We start from the raw sequence: 22632 nt of genomic DNA, 5'->3' as shown, positions 1-22632 counted from the left end.
GGCAGGATAACAGCTGCTTCTGATTTCTCTGGGCTTGCTCGATCATGTCCGATGGCAGTGAAGCTTTTAGAGGACTGTCACGGAGCAGAGTGGGGCCATTATACACTCTCTCCACCACTCTGATGGAAAAAGGGTTGAGCCCATCAGAGCGGTGCTGAGAGCCTCTATGCTGACAGACCGTGGCCAGACAAAGGGGAATCTATCTGCGTCTGAGCTCTCCACGGGAAGTCTTTGACATCCCCAGCCAGCTGTGCTGCAGTGGAGAGCTTCTTCCATCGTGTTTATCGACTGAGAGCTGTCCTCTAATTGAAAAGAGCTGGAATGGAGACTGTCACTTTGACTCCCTCTTCATGAATAACTCATCGATAGCTTTATGAATAACTAATCAATGATCCCGAATCAAAGATCAGACACGCGTCCCTGCAGAACTTAGTCGGAGGAAAACACTCCCGACTTAGCCTCATTAGACTGAAGTGTAAATATCACCTTACCATCTGTCCATACAAGAGGCTGCAATTATCTACACTTAAAAATAGAGACCTACATAAAATGGGTTCCATCCAGCCACAGCACCCATTAACCTGAACCATGCATTTTCAGTAATACATGAGATTGCATGTTGGACGCCCTATGGAAGAAATATAGTATCATCAGAATTCAACTATTTTTAGACATTGAATTTATAACACTGAATTTTTATCCTCCAAATTTCCCTGCAAAAATTCAACTGCAAAAGTGATGAACCCAAGCCAGAACAATTGACCCTGTGCACGAGAAAATGCTAACTTCCTGGTTTGAGGCCGGATGTGGGGTTGTACATTTCCGGTAGCTTTACTTTGCGGTCAATCGCTACTGCGAAGATATCCTCCAAAATCATGTCCAAAACTCGAAAATGGAAAGATTGCGTTAAGTTACAAAGAGCAGAAGGTGGGAACACTCACCACTGTTGTGTCATAAAAAATCGAATGATCAATTTTGACGTTTAAAGAGTTTAAATCGATCAGTTGTTTACATCATTAAACACAAGCAGAACTGCATCAGAAGACACATCGTCCACATTCAGAAGCACATCTCTGTATAGTGACTGGTCTTATGATTTAAACAGGCAAATGTTCAGCATTCAAACTACAGGTGAAGAATAGTCAAACCAGATGTTTCCCGTTATGTCGAGATCAGCTAGTCAAGTACACACCTACACAGCATGTTAACAAACCGTGAAAAAAGCCACACAAAAAACTGCTGGTAAGGGTTTCTATACATTAGTATTTACGAAGGGTATGTTGTGACTTACCTTCAAAATTACAGCGGTCCCTCGCTATAACGCGGTTCACCTTTCACCTCGCTGTTTCGTGGATTTTTTAGTGCAAGTTTGCATGCTTTCTTTTTACGTCACATTGTGTCCTGCGTCCTGATTGCTGCAGACGATCTCCTCCGTGCCGTCTCTCCTGTACAGTACAGAATCGCTGCATCGATGCTAGCAGTGTGACTCTGAAGAGCAGTGCTGTATGTCCACGATGTCCACGAAACGTTTTGCACCGTCAAAAAATAAAATTGTCTTGATTTCACCTATCGCTGGTTATTTTTAGAACATAACACCCGCGATAAACGAGGGACAGCTGAGAAATATAACATTTGAATCCCTTTTCTATTTTGCCCTGAGGCACGGAAAAAATATCGACAAGTCGATGAACATCATTTACAGATATATTGGGTAAATGCCCGAGACATCTATAGAAATGTAAATCGCTGCTTGATTCATTCATTTGCTTAACTTGTTTTGGACCGTAAACAGGACACGAATAGGACACCGGAAACAAAGCTCCCCACAGGAGTTTCCGCACGGAAGTAGCATATGCTAACGTGCACATAGTCAATCAGCACTAGATCGAGTCGAGCGGCTCTCAGCCAATTAAATTACGCTGTTTGATCACATGACACCGTTAGCCAGCAGTGTGTCTCCTAAAAGAGAGCTGTTTAAAGGTGACTGATTAAGTTTTTCTCCTAAATAGAGATCATTACAGAACGCCTAGTCCTACTTAAAATCCCATTCATTTTTCTTTCATTTTATCATCTACTCGAACTAAGGAAAACGTTCGACTAACTCAAAGACAATTTCCACGCCTCCCCTGCCTGTCTGCAGAGGTAGTTTGGAATTTAGGAGCAGCGAGATGGCAGCGGCAAACCCTGGCGGTTCTCCGGTAAGTATATTGTTTTTTTATCTTCAAGTTTGTCTTTTGAAACGTTAATTTTATTTAAATCCGTTGCTCACGTATAAAGTACACAGACGGGGTCTTTGCTCAACTCGTCTGAGGCGTGTCTCACTAAGCGCTACATGCTAGCATCTTGCTAACCGAGCTACCCTTTACATGCTGTGCTTTAGAAAATAGGATACTCGGGAAATTTGGTAATTTTTTGCAGGTGAATATTTGATGGTGAATTTTTTGCAGGTGAATATTTGATGGTGAATTTTTTGCAGGTGAATTTTTGGAGTTGAATTTTTTGCAGGGAAATTTGGAGGATAAAAATTCAGTGTTATAAATTCAATGTCTAAAAATAGTTGAATTCTGATGATACTATATTTCTTCCATAGACGCCTGTGGCTGCGTATCTTGGAGATGCAAGGTGGAAACACCAGCAGCCATTGCTATTGGTTAAAATCTACTTTCCTTTACATAAATAAACTTCACTCACTCGATTGTGTCAGGAGTTCCCAAACAATAGTCGGAGTTGAGGAGTTAAATACTACAGATGGGCTTGGCGTGACCTTTGCTGAACACTGCTTTGATATCATACATTCTGGTGAGTGAGTCTGCAATTGGCGTGAGCCGAGCAGAAAAAGGTCAAAGCAGCGTTCAGCTATGCTTTATATTTAGGAAAGTGGATTGTTTCTTGGAAGTGAAAGGCTATTTCATCCAGCAGGACTACTCCACTACATATACACACACAAAAAGGTTGAACCCTATAGTTTTTAGAGAGAACATTTCCCTGTTTTCAATATATGTTAACAACTATTTTAAAGGTTACTGGAATAAAAGAGCGTCTGTAGACTAAACTCGAGCTTCCGTTTATGCTCATTGTGTTTGGTTAGTGAAGAGTCTGGGAAGGTCACATTTAAATAAAAGATGTTCTTGCTAAATACTTCACAGCATGTTGGCCCACATGTAGTTTGCCGGGATCTACCCTGGGTGGAGGGTATTTTGAGCACTGAAGGATGGATGGAGTCTGAGATTGTTCATGTCTTAAGTTGCAGCTTTGTGTAGTAATCATTTGTTTTTCAGTTCAGGTGCGTCCGCTCACTGACACATCCTTTCTTGAGCTGCAGGTCTCTTATGACACTGAAATAGGGATGTCTTTAATTTTTATCTTATTCAATGTGATATGTGGAGTTACTTTATTATCTTGCTCTCAGGCAGTTCTGATGGCATCTGTTGGCCTTACACTGATACACAACCACAGGAGCCGGAGCTGTTGGTACAAGGCAGGATGGACATTTAACGCGCACATTTAATGAACTACATAATTTTGTGATTTGTAATTACGTCCATGTTTAACCTCCTAAGACCCGAGCTCTTCCATGGCATGCATTTTTAATTTCTCTTTAATATTTGGGTATATTGGAGCCCGATGGATGTAAAAGCAACGAATTACCAGATTTTTTTAATTCTTATTTTTGTTTTTAAGAAAAATAAGAGCCACATATGAGGATATTTGTTTATAAGTTTGATAGAACAGTAGCAGTATAATGTCCTCGTAAGTGGATATCAGACCCTTATAGAGCAAAATTGAGTATTTTGGTCTAAATAACCCAAAACATGATGTCCACATATGTGGACGCCAGGTCCTAGGAGGTTAAGTAACTTGACTGAAAATTCTATGGTCCCAGTTTCCTGCACATGGAGGAAAAACCAACTACGCCTGATTTCAGGTAAAACTTTAATCAAACTGTGTTTAATGGCTGAAGCCAGGAAAACCTCGACCAATCTATACGGTCTTTTCAGTTATAAAAATAATACATAAAAACTGCATGCTAGCTTTAAATTTTTATTTATTTTTTAATAAAACTCGTGACAGCCTCAGTAAGGTTGATGGTAATGTCATTACATTTGCAGGAAATAAATAAATAAATAAATGATAGTAGATAAAGATGTACAGGAGTATCAGTATTTTTAGAAATCATCTAAGGTATGTCCAGTATCTGGGGCGATCGTGGCTCAAAGAGTTGGCAGTTCGTCTTGTAACCGGAAGGTTGCTGGTTCGAGCCCCGGCTCGGACAGTCTCGGTCGTTGTGTCGTTGGGCAAGACACTTCACCTACCGCCTACTGGTGTTGGCCAGAGGGTCCAATGGAGCGATATGGCAGCCTCGCTTCTGTCAGTCTGTCACAGGGCAGCTGTGGCTACAACTGTAGCTGCCTCCACCAGTGTGTGAATGTGAGAGTGACTGAATAGTGGAATTGTACAGCGCTTTGAGGGCCCTGAAAAGCACTATATAAATGCAATCCATTATTATTAGTAAAGTTCAGCAATCCATCAATAAGTGTCAAGAGATTTCACACAAAACACAAAATGTCAGCCTCATGGTGCTGCTAAAAAAAAGGTCAGGGCTAAATTTTAGGGTTATAATCCAGACGCCTCGTCTGGGAATGTGGCAAAGCATCCATCCACTTCAACTCTGTGTGTGTGTGTGTGTGTGTGTGTGCAGTCTGAGTTCTGAGGGTGTCTAGTGGGTTATTATGCACTAGGCTACAGTTCCAAATTTTTTCCAATCCAATTTTATTTATAAAGCACTTTAAAATACCCAGCACAGGAACAAAGTGCTGTACAGAAAATAAGTTAAAACAATAGAATAACAGAAAACAGCAAAATAAATAAATAAAACACAGAAAACATAAAATTAAAACAGCCCTATATTAAAACAAAAACAAGATAAAACAGCATCGAATCTCCTAAAAACAACTGAAATAAAAATAAAAATAAAAACCAACATCTCACGTGGTGTCAAAGGCCAGGGTAAAGAGGTGGGTTTTCAAGAGTAACTTAAAAACAGATAAAGAAGAATTGGCTTTATTTTTGCAGCTGCCTGAGCTGAAAGAAGCTAGATTTTACCACTGCCTTAATTTGATTGTTAAACTTCAGATTACAGTCCACTTTGACCCCCAGGTTTGTGACAGTTGGCTTAACATACTGTGCCAGGGAATCTACATACACATTGGGGGCCTCAGTGGGGCTACCAAAAACCATCACCTCGGTCTTTTTATCACTGAATTTTAAAAAGTTAACAGACATCCAAGCCTTAATGTCATCGAGACACTGAAGTAATGGCTGTGTAAGGTATCTGCCTTTTTTCTTTAGAGGGACATCGATCTGACAGTCATCAGCATAAAAGTGGAAAGCAATGCCGTGTTTTCTCAGCACAGAACCAAGAGGAAGCAGATCTAAAGAGAAGAGGAGGGGACCTAGAACTGAGCCCTGTGGGACACCACACAAGAGGGGAGCGGAGGACGACACATAGTCACCGAGGCTGACACAAAAAGTTCGCCCCGCCAAGTAGGACCTGAACCACTCCAGTGCTGTGCCCAAACGAGAGAATAAAATGGCATAATCCACGGTATCAAACGCAGCTGTCAAATCTAAAAGCACAAGAACAACACAGTCCCCAGCATCAGTCGCTAAAAATATGTCATTAAAAACTTTTAAAAGGGCTGATTCAGTGCTATTAAAGGGTGTAAAACCAGATTGCTTTTCCAGGAAGGCCATTATTTGGCTGTAAACTACCTTTTCAAGAATTTTGGAAAGAAAAGGTAGTTTGGAGATAGGCCTGTAATTTGCAAGAACCGTAGGATCAAGAGCAGGTTTTTTAATCAGGGGTTTGACTACTGCATGTTTAAAATCTTTAGGGACAACACCTGACATCAGACTATGGTTTACCAGCTCAAGAACCAAAGGACCAACTGTAGGTAACACCTCTTTTAAAAGTCGAGGAGGGACAGCATCATTTGGAGATGGACAGAGTAACAGAAAAGGACAGAGTCAAAGCTCAAACCTGTCAAAGACAGCAGAGCAGGAAACAGAGACTGAGAGGTCGTGAGTAGTGATGGGATTTCCGGCTCTTTTTAGAGATCTGGCTCTTTCGGTTCGGCTCACTAAAAAGAGCCGGCTCTTTCGGCTCCGAACCGGCTCTTGAGGTTGTTTTGTTGCTTTAATTAATTTATTATTAACAATAATATAAAATTATGCACAAAAGGAATTATTAACGTAAAAAAAGCGGTTTTATTTATATATGTTTATATATAAATATATGCGGTGGCCCCTAGAGACAAAACACGTACAAACTCCAAAACACATTTCTAGCATGAACTGAACTTCCAAAGCAGAGCTACTAGATCACTTAAATTACACAATTGAAAGAATGTGTGTATTGTTTGTGTATTTATACACAGGCACTCATATATATTCAAATAATTTAAAAAAATGTTCATTTACCTGCTACTACCACACACCAATTCCGGTCGTTGGTACTTGCTGGCTTGTGTAGCCACTAGGTAACAAAAGCTCAACACTGCACTTAGCATCCTGGAGCACTTCTGTTGTCTTTTGTACGTGTTTTGAGTTTTTATGTGCTTCTGAGTTTTTACGTACTTCGGAGTTTGTACGTGTTTTTACGTACTTCGGAGTTTGTACGTGTTTTTACGTACTTCGGAGTTTGTACGTGTTTTTACGTACTTCGGAGTTTGTACGTGTTTTTACGTGTTTTGGAGTTTGTAAGTGTTTTGGAGTTTGTACGTGTTTTTACGTGTTTTGGAGTTTGTACGTGCTTCGGAGTTTGTACGTGCTTCGGAGTTTGTACGTGTTTGTACGCGATTTTAAGTTTCTATGTGCGTTGTCTCTAGGGGCCACCGTAAATATACTTTTATTTATTCACTCCACATAAAATGTAATAAATAAATCATATAATACAAAAATCAACTAGTCACATTTCAACTTTTAACTATTTAAATTTTCAGCTTTTTCCTTTTACAAATTTAAAGTGAAACAACACAAGACACTGCAAACCACAACACAATTAAATATAAATTAAAATATGAAAACAAAAAGAACATGCATATTCTCTGTCATATGGACCTGCATGAATAAACTTTCTGAATCCTTTATCATCTGCAACTGAAAATAGTTGTGGATGATTACTATACCTTTCTAATGTGACGTTGTTGTCCCTGGCTCTCTTTCTCTCCCTCTGGTTCTGTTCCTGTGCTACTGAGAGTGTAACTACCGCCCCTCCCCCCTCTGCCCAGCGTAAAGCACAAGGCTCGCGTGCAGAGTGAAGCGGAAAAAAAGTGCGAGAGAGAGAGAGGGTGAGAGAAAGGAAAAAAAAACAACCCACGTGACGGCTCGCGATAAGGAGCCGGCTCGCGTCGTTCACGTCAAAGTGCCGGCTCTAAGAGCCATTTCGTTCACGAATGACCCATCACTAGTCGTGAGCACAAGGAGAGATTTGAGCCCTTGTGGTGGAGACCTTCTCAATAAAAAAGTGTAAAAAATTTTCACAGGCTTCTGATGAGGGCTCGATACAGTCAGTATATGGTGCATTAAGAACAGAGTTAATCGTTTTAAATAAAACACGCGGGTTGTGGCAGTTTGACAAAATAATGTCAGATAAGTGTTTTCTTTTGGCATCTTTTACAGTTCTTTGATATTGACGCCAACAGTCCTTCAGCATCTGGAACAACACAGTTTGTCCTTTTTCCACTCGCGCTCAGCTCGACGACAAGTCTAAGTGTAGCACTAACTATACAGTTAGTGTAGTGCTTAACACGATCACTTGACAAGCTAAAGGCTGTCAACACAAATCCCGTTTGGGATTGTGTCAAGAAGAGCATCCAGTGTAAAACTCTGCCAAGTCAAACATGCTGTGCTCCCTGCTGTGGTGACCCCTTGAGATGAGAGGGCAGCTGAAAGTAGGATAATTATTTTGTACTAGCAGCCATATGGAAACTTTGAAAACCTTTTATTCACTCACTGGATAAGATTTTGCATCGTACTCATATGTGGATAATTCCAGTTTCGTGACCTTTCAGAAACTATCTGGACATCCATTAAAACTCAGATGTAATTTTAAAACTGTTTGGCTGTCAAAGTCCTGAAAAGTAGACATAAGAGATGCAAGTTGTTAGATGATGGCAATAAAGCTAGAGTAAACAGCAACAGAGTGAAAAGAGCTGGAGCTTGATTATGGCCAACAATGGCTTATTATTGCATGCCTAAAGGGTACAGACTGACTGGAACAGCCACAGAATTACAAACAGTTTATGATAATTCAGACTTCCAGTGAAGTACCTGACAAAATGTTATGCTTTTCTGCTCTTTGGACCATAAGAAAAAAAAGAGTATAAACAGTCCTCACTTGATAGATCTACGTCGCGCTTAAATAAATTGTATAAACGCTTGCACGAAGTGGCTAAATCAGGGTTTCCGGTAGGTTAACTGCTTTTTTGCCACCAGATTCAGGTTGGGATGTTTGTCTGTATGTGTGTAGAGACACACAACAAGATGAAGTAGACTCACACTGAGGTGAAAAGCAGAATTTATTTTATATGCTTATGTTAAAAGAGAAACACAATGGAACTGCTGGTCGACAACAGATATTATTTATGTTCAGGGTAACTAAAGATATTTTTCATATTCGGCATACACACATAAGACACGGGCACCGTTTCTGCAACATGACTGACGAAGGATCTGCTGTGATATTGCACTAACGGAAAGAATTTGGATCGGCGCCACCTTTCTCCCCGAAAGGCAACTAAGATGCTCGAGCAGCACTGACACAATAACTGGTTCACACGGCAACATTTTGGCCTTTAACTGTCACCTGAGTCGCTCCAAGCAAAAGCAACACATATCCAAATATCACTAGATCAACCAATGAGGGAGAAACAAACCAGTTTCTCCGTTTCATTGTACTACTATAATGTTATAAAACTGTTCTAAATAAAAATAAGTCGGTAACAACTGCTTCAGTACCAGCATGGTGAAGATACTGCGCCACCATGTGGCTTAGTGGCAAATATACCCTGGCCTACTCAGACTGTGTGGGAAGGAGGTCTGTACGAGACCCACAGATAGATCAATAAACACATGCTGTGAGCATACGGCAAAAAAACAAAGTTTGATACAAAGGCGAGTCAGAATAGCTCGACACAACTTCCTACTGACAGCTGATGGGAAGCATTTGGATGTGAAAACCATGCTCTCCATAAAGTAACCTGGATGTGTTGTTCAGTGGATGAAAACTGCTGTCACTGTTGGATTAAATAATGCGCAGAACAGGACGTGAAAATGATCATAATAGGATCTCACTAATAATAGTCCGACAAGTCTCACATTACCAGCACGAATGGCTAAATTAACCACGAGAAATCATCGTGGCCTTTTTCTGTGTTGAAGAGGAAACGATAAAAAGACATTAAAGCAGCATAAAAAAACAGCACTGAAGGGGAATACATCACGTTCAGCTTTATTCAATCGTGGCCTCAACTCCAACCCAACATTTTGCTTCCAGTTTTACAAACCACAGATCTACTGAAAAGGACGGACTGTTGATCCAACAATTAAATACATTCCTACTTTTATTTACAAGATGATGATTATTGTCATTATTCTTCTTTTATTGCTGCTCCTGGATCACATCACTCATCACTACAGCTGTATTTTCTATTACAGTGACCCTCGAACACATGAAAAGTAAGTGCTTTGCAATTTGCATTCAGACATGTCAGAGTCCCTTGTAAATAACAACACACAGACAAAGATTGCTTTTAGAGAAGAGTGAAGGTTGTGTTTGGGGTTCAGGAGCTCCAGTTGCTGGCGCTTTCTCAAAAGCTTGACAAAGTTTTGGTTTTTAAAACAACGCGATAACCGTGCCACTCGCCCTCAGCTACTCTTTGGACTGGCAGATCCAAAAGAAGCAAAAGTCTGTTTACTGAGGTAATATTGCCACCCGTAGGACTGCTCTAACAGTGCCACGAGAGATCTTTGTTGTCTTAGACTCGCGTTTCGTTTAGTCGTCCTCCTCAGTGAGCAGGCTAAGCTTACCTAATTCACAAGAAAAGAGGCCAGGCAAGAGGAGTGGAGAAAGGACTGAAAAACAGAAGTTAAGAGTGTGATGTTGGCGAGAAATAGTGAGGCCATGAGTGTGCTTTTAAAGAGGACCTATTATTTGTTACAATGCCACAAGTACTGGATGAAAACATCAAACATGGCCATAATTTCAAGTAATGAGGTCAGTGTGTGTAGAAGGAATCCCCACGACTATATGCTCAGGCATTTTCTTCACAAGAATAAAAAGGTCTTAAAAATGTGCAATAACTGTTGTAAATGAATGAAAAAATATCCCAGCTACTCCTACTTTTTGGAAATGAAAACATTAAAATGGCTTTAAAATAGTTTTGCAACACTGTTGCACAACACTCTCAGTTAAACCTGAAAAACGGGCGATCGTGGCTCAAGAGTTGGGAGTTCGTCTTGTAATCGGAAGGTTGCCGGTTCGAGCCCCGGCTTGGACAGTCTCGGTCGTTGGGCAACCGTTGCCAACTGGTGGTGGTCAGAGGGCCCGGTGGCGCCAGTGTCCGGCAGCCTCGCCTCTGTCAGTGCGCCCCAGGGTGGCTGTGGCTACAATGTAGCTGCCATCACCAGTGTGTGAATGGGTGGATGACTGAATATGTAAAGCGCTTTGGGGTCCTTACAGGCCATTTACCATTACCATTCTAATCACATCACCAGTGCTTTCAAACTCACTGTGGTGGTGCGCAGCGGCCAAATTACAAAATTATATCCCTAATTCCATCACCAAATGCCTGTGAACCTTACAGTTACACCATGATTTGTTGCCATTTACAGAAGAGCTGCTTTTACATCTAAAAACATGCAGTAGTAGACATTTATATCTTAAAGAATTTCAAATGAAATATTCTTCAAAATGCTCCTTGGGAGCAACAGCTGTACATGAGTAATACATAACTACAGGATCAAATGAGGTTTATGCATTCTCGTCTTACTTTCCAAGGTAAGGATGCAACCAACCACCTAACAAAAAAAAAAACAAAACCCCCAAAACAACAAGCACAACAAAAAAAGTTAATTCGCCATTGGAAAATAAAATGTGAAATATGAGTACATCAAGCAAAACAAAGTGACAGTTACTTCCATTATCATCTGACAGGGATCAATAAAGACGACACAGGTTGCAAAATGGGAGTGGAATTGATTTCCAATAGTAAAATCTTCTGTTTTAAAGAGTAACGCAGTAGAGCGTGCACAACTGTCTGCCTCTTTCTCACTGCTACTCCTGAGGCTAAAATTCCTAGTGTTTGCTGGACACGTTGCTATCATATAAGAACTTTTGCAGAGCATGCGCTGTGTGTGACTCAACAGCATCAAAGTGAAGCTGAAATGTTCCTTCCAGAGTGTTGGGATAAATGACTGTACAGTGATTTAGATGGTTGCTTTTTTTTCTTTACTCCCCCAAAAATCAAAGATTGGTGTAAAAGCTGATTTGGAACTCGAAGGATTACCTTCATCTGAAAACACACAGTGAAGTTCCCAAACATCATCATCATGTTATGTATGAATCCTTAACAGCAGGTAGGATCATTTGGTGATTTTAAAATGGTCTTTGCTTTGTATTCTTCTGAAACAAGCTGTCACAGTGCCCTCGCGTGCTTTTCAAAGGAGACTGACCTCATGACTCGAAATATGTTGTAACTGTACACATGACGTGTGTCCTTTAAGATATGCATGCTCAGAATAACTCCCTGTCTGGGAAACTAGGTTTAAGAAAAGCATGTCTGTCTGCCGCCTTTTTCAACTACACCTCCAACACTCAGAGTCTCAGCTTGGCGAGTTGGAACGCACTGCGGACAGAGCTTGGAAGAATTGGCTTTTCCTCAGTGGTCCACAGATGGTGTTTAATCCAGAGCAACCTCTGATACGATGGGTAGCATGAAGGTTGTGGCTTTCTTTGATTCCTTCATCTTGTCCAGGCCGAAGAGGAGGTCCAGCTGAGTGACTGGTCGCAACCGCTCCTCATCCACAGGTCTGGAGCCAAGGACACAAGAGATCAGAAGTCAGGCGCAGAGGCCTAATAGCAGGTTTATACTTCTATACTGCACACAGCGTACGACATGTACTAGAGCCGCAGGAGAAATTTTATGGATTTCCACATGAATATGACCTAAAGCATCAGATTTCCACACTCAATCCTAAAAGTAGAAAATTGATCTCTCACATTGGCACCATCAGGGGAAAACCCAGCAACAATGGTGTGCATGGCAGGGCTGCAAAGAGAACACTGCTGCCCGTCAGCAGTTCGCTAAAGATCACACAGACATGCCAGAAGGCTTTTGGAACAATGTTTTGTTGACAGATGAGCCCAAAATAGCATCTTTTGGGGCTCAAATAAAAAACCCATCTCTTCTGTCAGAAGAGAGGAAAACACTGCATTCCAACATAATAACCTAATTCCATCTGTGCAGCATAATCATCCTGTCATGGTTTGTGTCTGTTTTGCAGCATCTGGGCCATGATGGAGCAACACATTTTGAATTTCAATGTCAGATTGTAATGGAAAATGTCAGGACATCTGTCCGAGGTCTGAAGAAAAAGTGGGCCGCGCAGTACGTCACCAACTCTTAGCACGAATGTACTTCAACCACAGACTGGTGAAAGAAGTATAAATCCAACTGCATTCAACTTAAAAGACGTGGAAGGCATCTGAGCAGCTGTGAGAAAACCTGAACCCCGAGATGAAAGTAGGGCTGGGCGATATGGCCTAAAATTCATATCGCGATATAATTTGAAGCATGTGCGGTAACGATATATATCACGATATATTCTTTTCTTCTGTATAACGTATTTTCCGCACTAAAAATCCTTTAATTTTCTCAAAAATCGAGAGTGTGCCTTATGTATGAATTCTGGTTGTGCTTACTGACCTCGAACCGATTTGGGCAGAAATCTGTTAAAAAATGTTTTAGTACAACTTTGGTAAGCTGCACTGCTTGATGGACCAGAGCATTACGGCTGCCATAGTGAAAAGCTTCGCGGAGTAATCTGGGTCCAAAACTCCGTCCTATTCAGGTCCCAAAGTCAAACGAACACTAAGAGTTAAAAACGGTCTAAATTATTTCATCTTTAATTAAATCATCAGAGTTGCTGCTTGATTGGGTGTAACAATTAAGTTTTACATCCATGAATCCATGAAAACAGAATTTATTAAATTTAACGGAGTTAGAAGTTAACAGGAAGTTAACAGGAAGTTAGCTCGCTAGTTTACACCTAAACATTTCATACCATGTTCTAACTGAGAGACTTTTGAAACTAATTCAAATGTACAGCTCTGCTACCACTTCCAACATAAATGAAGACAGAAAACTAAACAGCAGTGGCGTTTGTAGGGTTACTGAAGTTGGGCTACCTGGTCTATAATGATGTGCTACGTGATTGCTAGCGACACAGCTATGTTAGCATAGCATTAGCACAGTGAAGCTGGAGGATGAACGCCAACTTTTTTTCCACTCGATAAAAGTTAACGTGAGGGATTCTGGTGGTCAGGGACAAATGCAATCGTATAGCAGGATGCTATACACGGGCCAAACTTCAGTCAGGAGAACAACTGAGTTTATTCATCCACAATACGAGGTTAGTTATTAATATACTGCAACAACATGGGAACAGAACAGCTGCGAGAGAATTCAACATTAATGAATCAATGTTACGGACGTGGAGGAAGCGCAGTTTTTCCTTTCCCCATATTTCAAAAGTGCTTCATCTCTTTGCAATGACTGTCGCCCGCCATAATTTGCAGATGATAATGGTTGTAGCCGCTGCGATGCTTTCGACCAAAACAGGCGCAGCTTGATGACATCATCAACATGCGCTATCGCGATAGAGCGATATAGCCAAATTTATATCGTTGGTATCGTATATCGTTTCTATCGCCCACCCCTAACTGAAAGCACGCATACTTTCACCCCTCACAGATCTGCAACAGTGGATCATTTTCCTTAATAAATACAAAAATAATTTGAAATGTGTTTTTCTAATTTTGTGACTTTTGTTCAAATCTCATGTTTTAGGTCATGGAAAATTCCAAAGGTTTCACAAACGAAATGTAGACACTTACATATGCTCTCTTTGCTATAAAATAAAAAATAACTATAAAGTGTTTTTGTTTTTTTACAATACATACAGCTCAGTTTGAGCTGAAGTGGGCCCCTTTCTGTCAGTGTAAAGACGTTTAACTGCACCTTTATTCTCAGAGACATCTTTCTGAAAAAAGGAAAAACCTAAACCCCAGATTAACAGTACAGCTCTGTTTTTCCACATAATACAGAAATGCTGCTGCTGAAGGTTAATGAAAGAGCACAACTCTTTGGGCTTAAACTGTATGAAATACATGTGTAAAATCACACTAAAATTCCTGATAGCTCATTCCATTATGAAGCAGAAAGTTTTTGTTAATTTACAGAAAATCTCCTTTTATTATTATTTATTTATATATTTATACTGTGGATCCAATGTAAGCCCCCCACTCCCATCTTAATTCAATTAAAATTCAGTTTAAAGTCCAAAATGTATGCTCTCCTTTACATTTCCCAAAGCCTTCCAGTGGGCTGGATTCTGCACCCCAAGGCCTGATGTTTCACTCTCGTTTCACAAAATCTGTCACTGATTGTAAAAGATTTATCTTACAGGATACAAACTGACTGAATGAGATAAGACGTAAACTTCTGTTGCAAACACACTGCATACTCCACGTACTAAGAATTAATGTGCACACTGAAACTGGAAGACCCCTACCATCCTGTGTGAAATATGTGATTTCACCATCGCAATGATTACCGAGAACTACAGTGATGCAGTTCAGAGCCTTCACTTCACCTTCACCTTCAGATGCTTCTCCTTGGTTTTATAATTGGAAAGAGCCATGAATGCTTTTGCTCAGAGTTCTCAACACTTAAAAGTTAAAAATACTCTTTCAGCAACAATGGCTTGCACCAACAGTGGTTTCAGTAGTCGCTTAGCAACAGCTGAACAAAGGCTTACCCAGATCAGATATTTTCACAAATCTTTTCTATAAGTCTTTTATATATGCTCAGATAATAAAAACCAGTCATCCATTTCTAACAGCGCCTAGTTTAATAACAGTACTGTGCGATGCTGACAGTTGTGTATGTAAGGAGTCGGGATGTAGTCATTCTAATTAAGATCATCCTTCCTTTTATGTCGTATTATAATCACTACTATTGAGCGGTCTTGAAGTGTGAATATTTTTGAAGAAAACTGGATGTAATGGTACAGTCGAATGTGAGGCTGTGTACCAGTACAAACACCACTTAATGTAATATGTGCTTTAAAATCAAACAAACAGCCTGGTCTAGTCACAAACTGTCACTGAAGCTCAGTGAACACAAGTGCTATGAAATCTTGTGGGTGTCTGAATATGAGTCATACCTTTCCTCCTCCTGGCAGCCCTGCAGCTGCTGAGCGATCTGCCTCATCTGCTCCTTGCGGACATAGTCGCGTACTCGGTACATGGCAGCGTCGCGGCAGAGCTCCCGGAGGTCACTCCCAGAGTAGCCTTCTGTCTTCTCTGCAATCTCCTTCAGATTGATTGCGTTGCTCAGCTGAGCAGAAAAGACGTCAAGCAATGTGAGATGATTATACAGAATTGAGCTGTCACTAATCTTTGAACTGTGCTTGTTGCTGCCAATCAAGTGCCGACTAATCATGGGTGATCTGATTCATTTTAACGTGAAGTGACAGTGGAAATACAGGTGTGAAATGAGTCTATGATAATGGAACAAGATAACAGCAGAGCTGAACAATTTCTTCTGCTGTTGATAAAGATAAAAAGAAACCATCTTACGTTTTCTCCTGCCAAGATCAGTCTCAGGATGTCTTCTCTCTGCCTTGTGTTCTGCAAAGGAGAGGACAGTCGTTCGTATTAGGAAAGTAAATCACTGTCTAGCCTATCATCATACATCTCCTGCATAAATTCAGGAATGTTTGCATGTGCTTCCTCCGCTGTTCTCCAACTTTGACAAGTGTTCATCTGATCCATTTCAAACCTGGCAGAGGTACAGCTGGAAAGCCGAGTAAGTGCAGTGTTGAGTTTGAGGGGTGAACTCATTTTCAGGGATTTTTTTTTGGTTATCAGAAGCCAGTGAATCCCTACTGGATATTACATGCGCTGGTTTTTTAGGTACACTACCCCTCAGGCTCCTAGTAGATTCTCCCATGGTGTTCACAAGATTATCGGAAAGCTTGGCCTCTGGCCTTGATCTTGAGGTCACTGAAATTCAAACTTGTCTGATATTTGTAGTAGATGGACCTAAAGTTTGAATTTCAAAATCCTACATCGCCTTATTCAGAAATTATTGCAGTCACAAACTTGGGTGTCCACCCTGCCTGCTTACCTGTTGGGGTGACAATAATCCCCTATCAGCCTTTTATGGTTGAGGGGTAAAAACTGTCAGTGATCAGAAATATATGGACATAACTGTAGACAGAATAAAGCCTCCTTGAGTATTTGCACACATCTTACTGGCAAGCCGATATGGAAAGTTGTGGGCATCCTGCGGAGAATGGCTGGATCCACGTCCTGCGGCCTGTTCGTGGCTCCCATCACCATAACCTAAATTTTGAGAATCACAGTTTTAATACATTATTTCACAGGAACTACCTGCTGCATTGCAATTCTTTCTGGTAATTGCATTACAGTATAAGAAAGCATTCTGGTTGTGTTACCTGGGTGGTTGATGAGGTGTCCAGGCCATCCCATAGGCTCATGAACTGGGCTTTCATCATGGCTGTGGCCTCGTGGTCCATGCTGGAGCGATTCCTTAGAAATGATTCTAACATGCAGCACATAGAAAACATTTACACGAGACTAATCTTGCTAACTTGGCCAGCTCTGCAGCAGTGACTATGACACAGTATGCGGGGCAATGAGTGGCTAGGACTCGGCTAACGTATTTATATTGAACTCATATAATTTAAAGACAAGATTAACAAAAAGACAAGATGGTAAATGGCCTGTATTTGTAAAGCGCTTTTCTAGTCCCTAAGGACCCCAAAGCGCTTTACACAACCAGTCATCCACACATTCACACACTGGTGATGGCAGCTACGTTGTAGCCACAGCCACCCTGGGGCGCACTGACAGAGGCGAGGCTGCCGGACACTGGCGCCGCCGGGCCCTCTGACCACCACCAGTAGGCAACGGGTGAAGTGTCTTGCCCAAGGACACAACGACCGAGACTGTCCAAGCCGGGGCTCGAACCGGCAACCTTCCGATTACAAGGCGAACTGCCAACTCTTAAGCCACGATCGTCGGCAGATACATTTTAGATTCTGTTTAAATTACAGCGGGCACTGCAATATCGATCACAAGGTCAAATCCACTTAGAAACCGTGGAAAGAATGTAATGCATATTGAACAATATCTGTCATATCTGAATGAATGAAAATGAAGCTAGCTCACATCCACAAGTGCAACAAACTGACATTCTACACTTTTGACATGCGTCCTGCAAATGAAGCTCACCAATCTCATCGATGAAGATAATACAAGGCTGAATTTTGACAGCTAACGAGAAGACTGCCGCAGTCAGCTTTTGTGACTCGCCGTACCACGTGTCAGTCAGCGTGGAGGCCTGAAGGTTGACAAACCTGCATCCCGACGCTCTGGCAGTTGCCTTGGCAATCATAGTCTTACCGCAGCCCGGAGGACCGAATAATAAAACACCTGAGAGGACGAAAAGTAAAGAATTAAAATACAGTGATTCTCATCACATCTTGTAATAGCAGAACAAAAACAAAACTGATTTTTACTCTCACTTCTGCAGTTTATAGACTTTGTAATTTTAACCTGACTCGTTTTAACCTTCACTGGCAACTGCACTGACATTTGCAACCTGGCTCGATCTCGTCCCAGAAGCATTTTTTTCCTTTTGGTTTGTTTTAAATGATGTGATACAAACAAAGCCTGAAGTCTAGAGACTGAACTTGATTCCCAAAGCAGCTAATTTTGGAGGTTGACTCATCCTGAAGCTATGTGTAAAGACTATCCACAGAGAGCAAAACATTCCTCTTAGTGATCCTTCACTGTCACGCTGCCAAGTGGATAAATCCTGCTTTTTTGGGCAGATATAAATCGCAGTGCTATTCACTGGGTAGATATTTTGACAGTGATTAGGCAAAAATACAAACTTAGAAAATTATAACCACAGTTTTAGAAGGTAATTTCATGTTAGCTAGTTTTTGATGCAAATCCACATTAATGTTCATGATGGGGGAAAAAGGACATTTAAAATCTAACAGTAACTTTGTTCTCATTCTTACAGAGCGACACATTCTGATTTTTCACGATGAACTTAAGGGTAATTTGAAGGTTTTTAAACTTGAGTTCATGATCCTGAACATGCACAAATCTTCACTGGGCAACTGACTAATCTCAACTTAACACACAGCTCACTAGAAACAAAGTAAAATACACAAAGAACAAGGTTATAGAAAGCTATACTGCATTTACAGTAAGATTTCTGAATGACTAGAAAAACCAAATCCCATTCACACAATGGCTCAGTCACACCACAGTAGAAATGGGATGGCAACCTCCTTGCAACTAAGAAAGCTTGGTGTTTGCTTAATGACTACAGTGATTTTTTTTTTAGCATTTGGGGACCAATTGCAAGTACTTACAGTGACTGCTCTTGATTGCAAGGGTTTGCTCAGGTCGCTTGGTGGCCGATTTCCAAATAATCACAGTCTGACTTAGGGCTGGGCGATTCGAGTTTTTAAAAAATATCGATATATTTTCATACGAGATATAAGATGTGACAATATCCTTTATATCGATATAGTCTATGTTACGTTAGAATTATACTTGTGGAGCCACAAGTTTGCCTCTCTTTTGTCCACTTTTGTCTCTGTGCAACGTTACTCGGCCTCACCTCTCCTTCACTCAACACAACTCCCCCTCCTCCCCCATAGCTTCACCTGCAGGCAGCGACAAGATGGACACGGCAAATCTCCGTTAGCGAGTTGTGGGGCTGGACGGCGTCAACGTGTTAGCGAGCTAACCGCGCTAACGAGCTAACCACGCTAACGAGCTAACCATGCTAACGACAGCCCACAGGGGCTGCACGGCCTAAAATCCCTTCATTTTCTCAAAAGTTGACAGCGCGCCTTATGTATGAATTCTGGTTGTGCTTACTGACCGCGAACCGATTTTATGTGGTACACGGCGCTCAGCAATCTGTCAAAAAATGTTTTAGTACGACTTTGGTAAGCTACGGAGATGCAGCGCTTGATGGATTGTTGGAGCATTACGGCTACCGTAGTCTGGAGCCTCGCGGAGTGATACTACTGTGCTTCAACGTAATATTACCGTATTGTGTGTGTATAAGGGCCATAAATGGCACCTGTTAAGAGACATGGTTACAAAGAGGATTTCAAACTCAAGGCTGTCAGTCACGCAGTAGAAGTTGGGAACAGAGCAGCTGTGAAATCTGTCTTTGTTACTATGCTCAGCGTCTGTTAGTTTACATTTTGACTGCACAATTATGAGCTTTTTGTTATGCACAAAAACAGCATTGTTTTCTTTTATTTATGGAGCATGATTATTTAATAAATGCTCATAATTTCTTTTTGAGTAATTTCTTCATGTAAATCTATGCTGTATGTAAATAAAAATGCCTGTGTGACATCTGGGACACAGTGTGACTTATGGCTTTAAAAAAATATCGAGATATATATCTTATATCGCCACCCAGCTAAAAAATATCGAGATATGAATTTTGGGTCATATCGCCCAGCCCTAGTCTGACTGCGATCACTCTCCGAAAGATTGGCAGAAATGTGCAAATAACTGTGTTCTCATTTAGGCTATAAAACTAGATAGACTGCCAATACTTTGAAACCAGTCTGCGCCAGATGAACTCAACTTGTCTGAGATGTGTCTCTCTGCATTAGGGGGTTTTGACTCAACTGCTTGCCAAATTGTCATTTTCTTCAACTCACACAGCAAAACTGAAAACTCAGAGTAATAATCCATTATACTTTGGAAAATATCAATCCTCCACAGAGAGTTAAATTTGGTTTTTACCTGAAAACAAAAATATAGCTCTATGGTCTCTTCTATTAGTGACTGTCAGTCCTCTGGCTACAGCAAAACTGAATGTCAGGAGGTGGAGCTCAACGCTGTTAGTTAGCATTAACCAATGAATTACATAATGAACTAGCTTTCCACTCCCAAAAACTAATTTAAAAAAATTGATCTAATTTTAACAGTTTTAACTTTGTTATATTTTATCTCTGTATGTCAAATTTGAACCTTCTATGTTCCTTAAAGGGAACATGAAGATTAAATGTCTCTGCAGCTGGATCACAGACACTACTACAGTAGCACTGTATGACACAGTTAAAAACAAGCCTTATTTATCTTATACAGAGTCTTGGTGCAGCCCCTCAGTTCATCCTTGTTCATACTTATAGCAGTATTTAGAGAAGTCTGAAGGAATGCTTGCATGTACACTGTCCTTATCGTCAACATGAGAGGAAATAATAAAAAGCATAAGAGTTCCTGTTTAAAGAGTCAGCGTAAAATCTGATCAGTTCCAGATTAGATTAGATTTCATGCTGTGGTACCTTTGGGAGGCTGAAATAGTTTGGAATTCGCCATAAGGTGTCTCTTCTGAAAGGGCAGGATGACTGTATCTTGAAGCTCATTGATAACTTCATCCAGACCTGCAATATCTCTCCAGGATACCTGCAGGAAGGTGAAGTTATTCATAAATCTCTGAGCTAAATAAAAAAAAAAAGACTGATGATTACAACCGTTACCTTCATAGTTTGTGGATCAACTAGATGAGATGCGATGTTCATCTCATATTCTGTAAGTCTGACCCCCTCGACACCAATCCTCTTCATCAACTGCTCTGCCTGAAGGGTCAAGAAACACTTCTTAGCTGAAGACACAAAACGATAACAGACATTGTGCACAATACTGAGCCAATCTTTCTTTTTTTTTTTTTTTTATTATCTCAAAGCATCTTTACATCATGCTTTGAAAGTACAAGAACAGATAGTGCTTGCTGCATTATAAGCCAGGAAAAACGCCCGACCTTGGCAGCATTTCTGTAACGCTGTTCAATAACAGCATCAACCTTGAGCTTACGGTATTGTACAGACTGCGTGTTTATAATGTGTGCTGATGCATGACATACCCTCTTCTTGGCTTGGTTTTTCTGTTTGGAGGTAGGATCCATTGCATCTAAGACCCATTTGATGCTGTAGTACGTGGCGGCACCAAACACGGTCAACCTGAACAACATGCCAACCACTTCATTCCTAGACAACGGCCGCATCAGGGCCTCCCTGGGCAGATCTTTCAGCAGCATCTCTGATGGCTGATGTCAATCCATTGGCTGGATAACGAGGTGGAAATATACAAACGAAGTTATTACAACCACATAAGGTCAATTACAGCTCTCGCCTTTTATAAGGCTAAACAAGCTCTCACTTGTATTCGGTTTATGATGCCTAAGCTAGGACTGCGGGTCATGTTTATGCAAACGCAATGTCGCTATTTCAGTAAATAAATTACATTCGTGGTTTACATTCTTTATTGGAATAAATGAACTCAATTCGCAGGTTAGCTTCTCCGGGGAAGCTAAAGCTAACAGGCTAGAGCTTCAACTTGAAAGCAGCAAACTGTTTGTAACATCGTGAAATTTTGACCTCACGCGAAATAAAACGTCTCACCCTTGCTACGTGTGCTGCTACGCTTAAACGTAACCTCTACTATAACATAAAAGACAAAATAGTGACACTTACAAAACGGGAACGTAACGAAAATGCATTCACGGTGCAACAACCTTTGACGTCCGGGTAGGAACAAACACTTTAGTTCCAGAAAGCACGATGAGGAGTTCACAGAGTTAGCCACTGGATGGCAGAACGTCCACACAGTTATTTCACGCATCAGTAGCGTGGACAGCATTTACAGTGCTGCAGAAATAGTAGTCCTTATTACTCCCCCACGGGAAAGGTAAGAGCCTTGAAATAACATGTATAGTTTTGGCAAGTCAGTTGTGGATATGTTGATTGAACTGAGTAAAAGCTTACATTTATAAAAGGAATAGCTTTACATATATTTTGTACAAAAATCTCAGCAGCATCATGGAATACTGTAGCTAACATAATTTATAACAACCAATCACATAATCTCTTTTTTCACGGTTTTAAAAGACTCTACAGTATTTTTTGCTCTTGGGTGAAATGCTTTTCTGTGGGTGTCTGGGATCTGCCAGGAAACACTGTGATTGGACACCCAAACATGTCCTGGGGTATGCTTCATGCAAATGTACCCTAGTAAAAGATAGGACAAATCTCAAGCCGTAATCTGTGTTTGGTCTCCACTCATCTTCAGCACGGTCTGATAATGGATAATTCAGTCTTCTAAACAGCAGTCTCAAAGATAAGGCTGTAACAAATGGCCTTCTCCTACAAGCAATTTATCACACATGCGCCTAAGGGATTGTTAATTGTCACGGAGTCCAAGCTAAATTTGAT

General features: G+C 40.9%; 1 protein-coding gene across 1 annotated transcript; it reads right to left on the bottom strand.

Moving 5' to 3' along the window:
- Positions 1 to 1394: 1394 nt before the first annotated feature.
- Positions 1395 to 22015, bottom strand: atad1a (ATPase family AAA domain containing 1a). The gene is made up of 10 exons (XM_085179367.1): positions 21895 to 22015; positions 21285 to 21485; positions 20902 to 21000; positions 20707 to 20827; positions 17603 to 17803; positions 16804 to 16910; positions 16601 to 16690; positions 15923 to 15973; positions 15508 to 15680; positions 1395 to 12090 (listed from the first exon to the last, which is right to left on the bottom strand). Exons 2-10 carry the CDS (start codon positions 21456 to 21458, stop codon positions 11961 to 11963), a joined length of 1146 nt encoding a protein of 381 aa, XP_085035493.1. The 5' UTR covers positions 21459 to 21485; positions 21895 to 22015; the 3' UTR covers positions 1395 to 11960.
- Between the last annotated feature and the right edge of the window lie 617 nt (positions 22016 to 22632).

The sequence above is a fragment of the Neolamprologus multifasciatus genome, chromosome 12 (genome assembly GCF_963576455.1).
Source record: "Neolamprologus multifasciatus chromosome 12, fNeoMul1.2, whole genome shotgun sequence".
Taxonomy (NCBI): Eukaryota; Metazoa; Chordata; class Actinopteri; order Cichliformes; family Cichlidae; genus Neolamprologus; species Neolamprologus multifasciatus.
The sequence above is the reverse complement of the archived record's forward strand: the minus strand, read 5'-3'. Positions and strand labels throughout refer to the sequence as shown.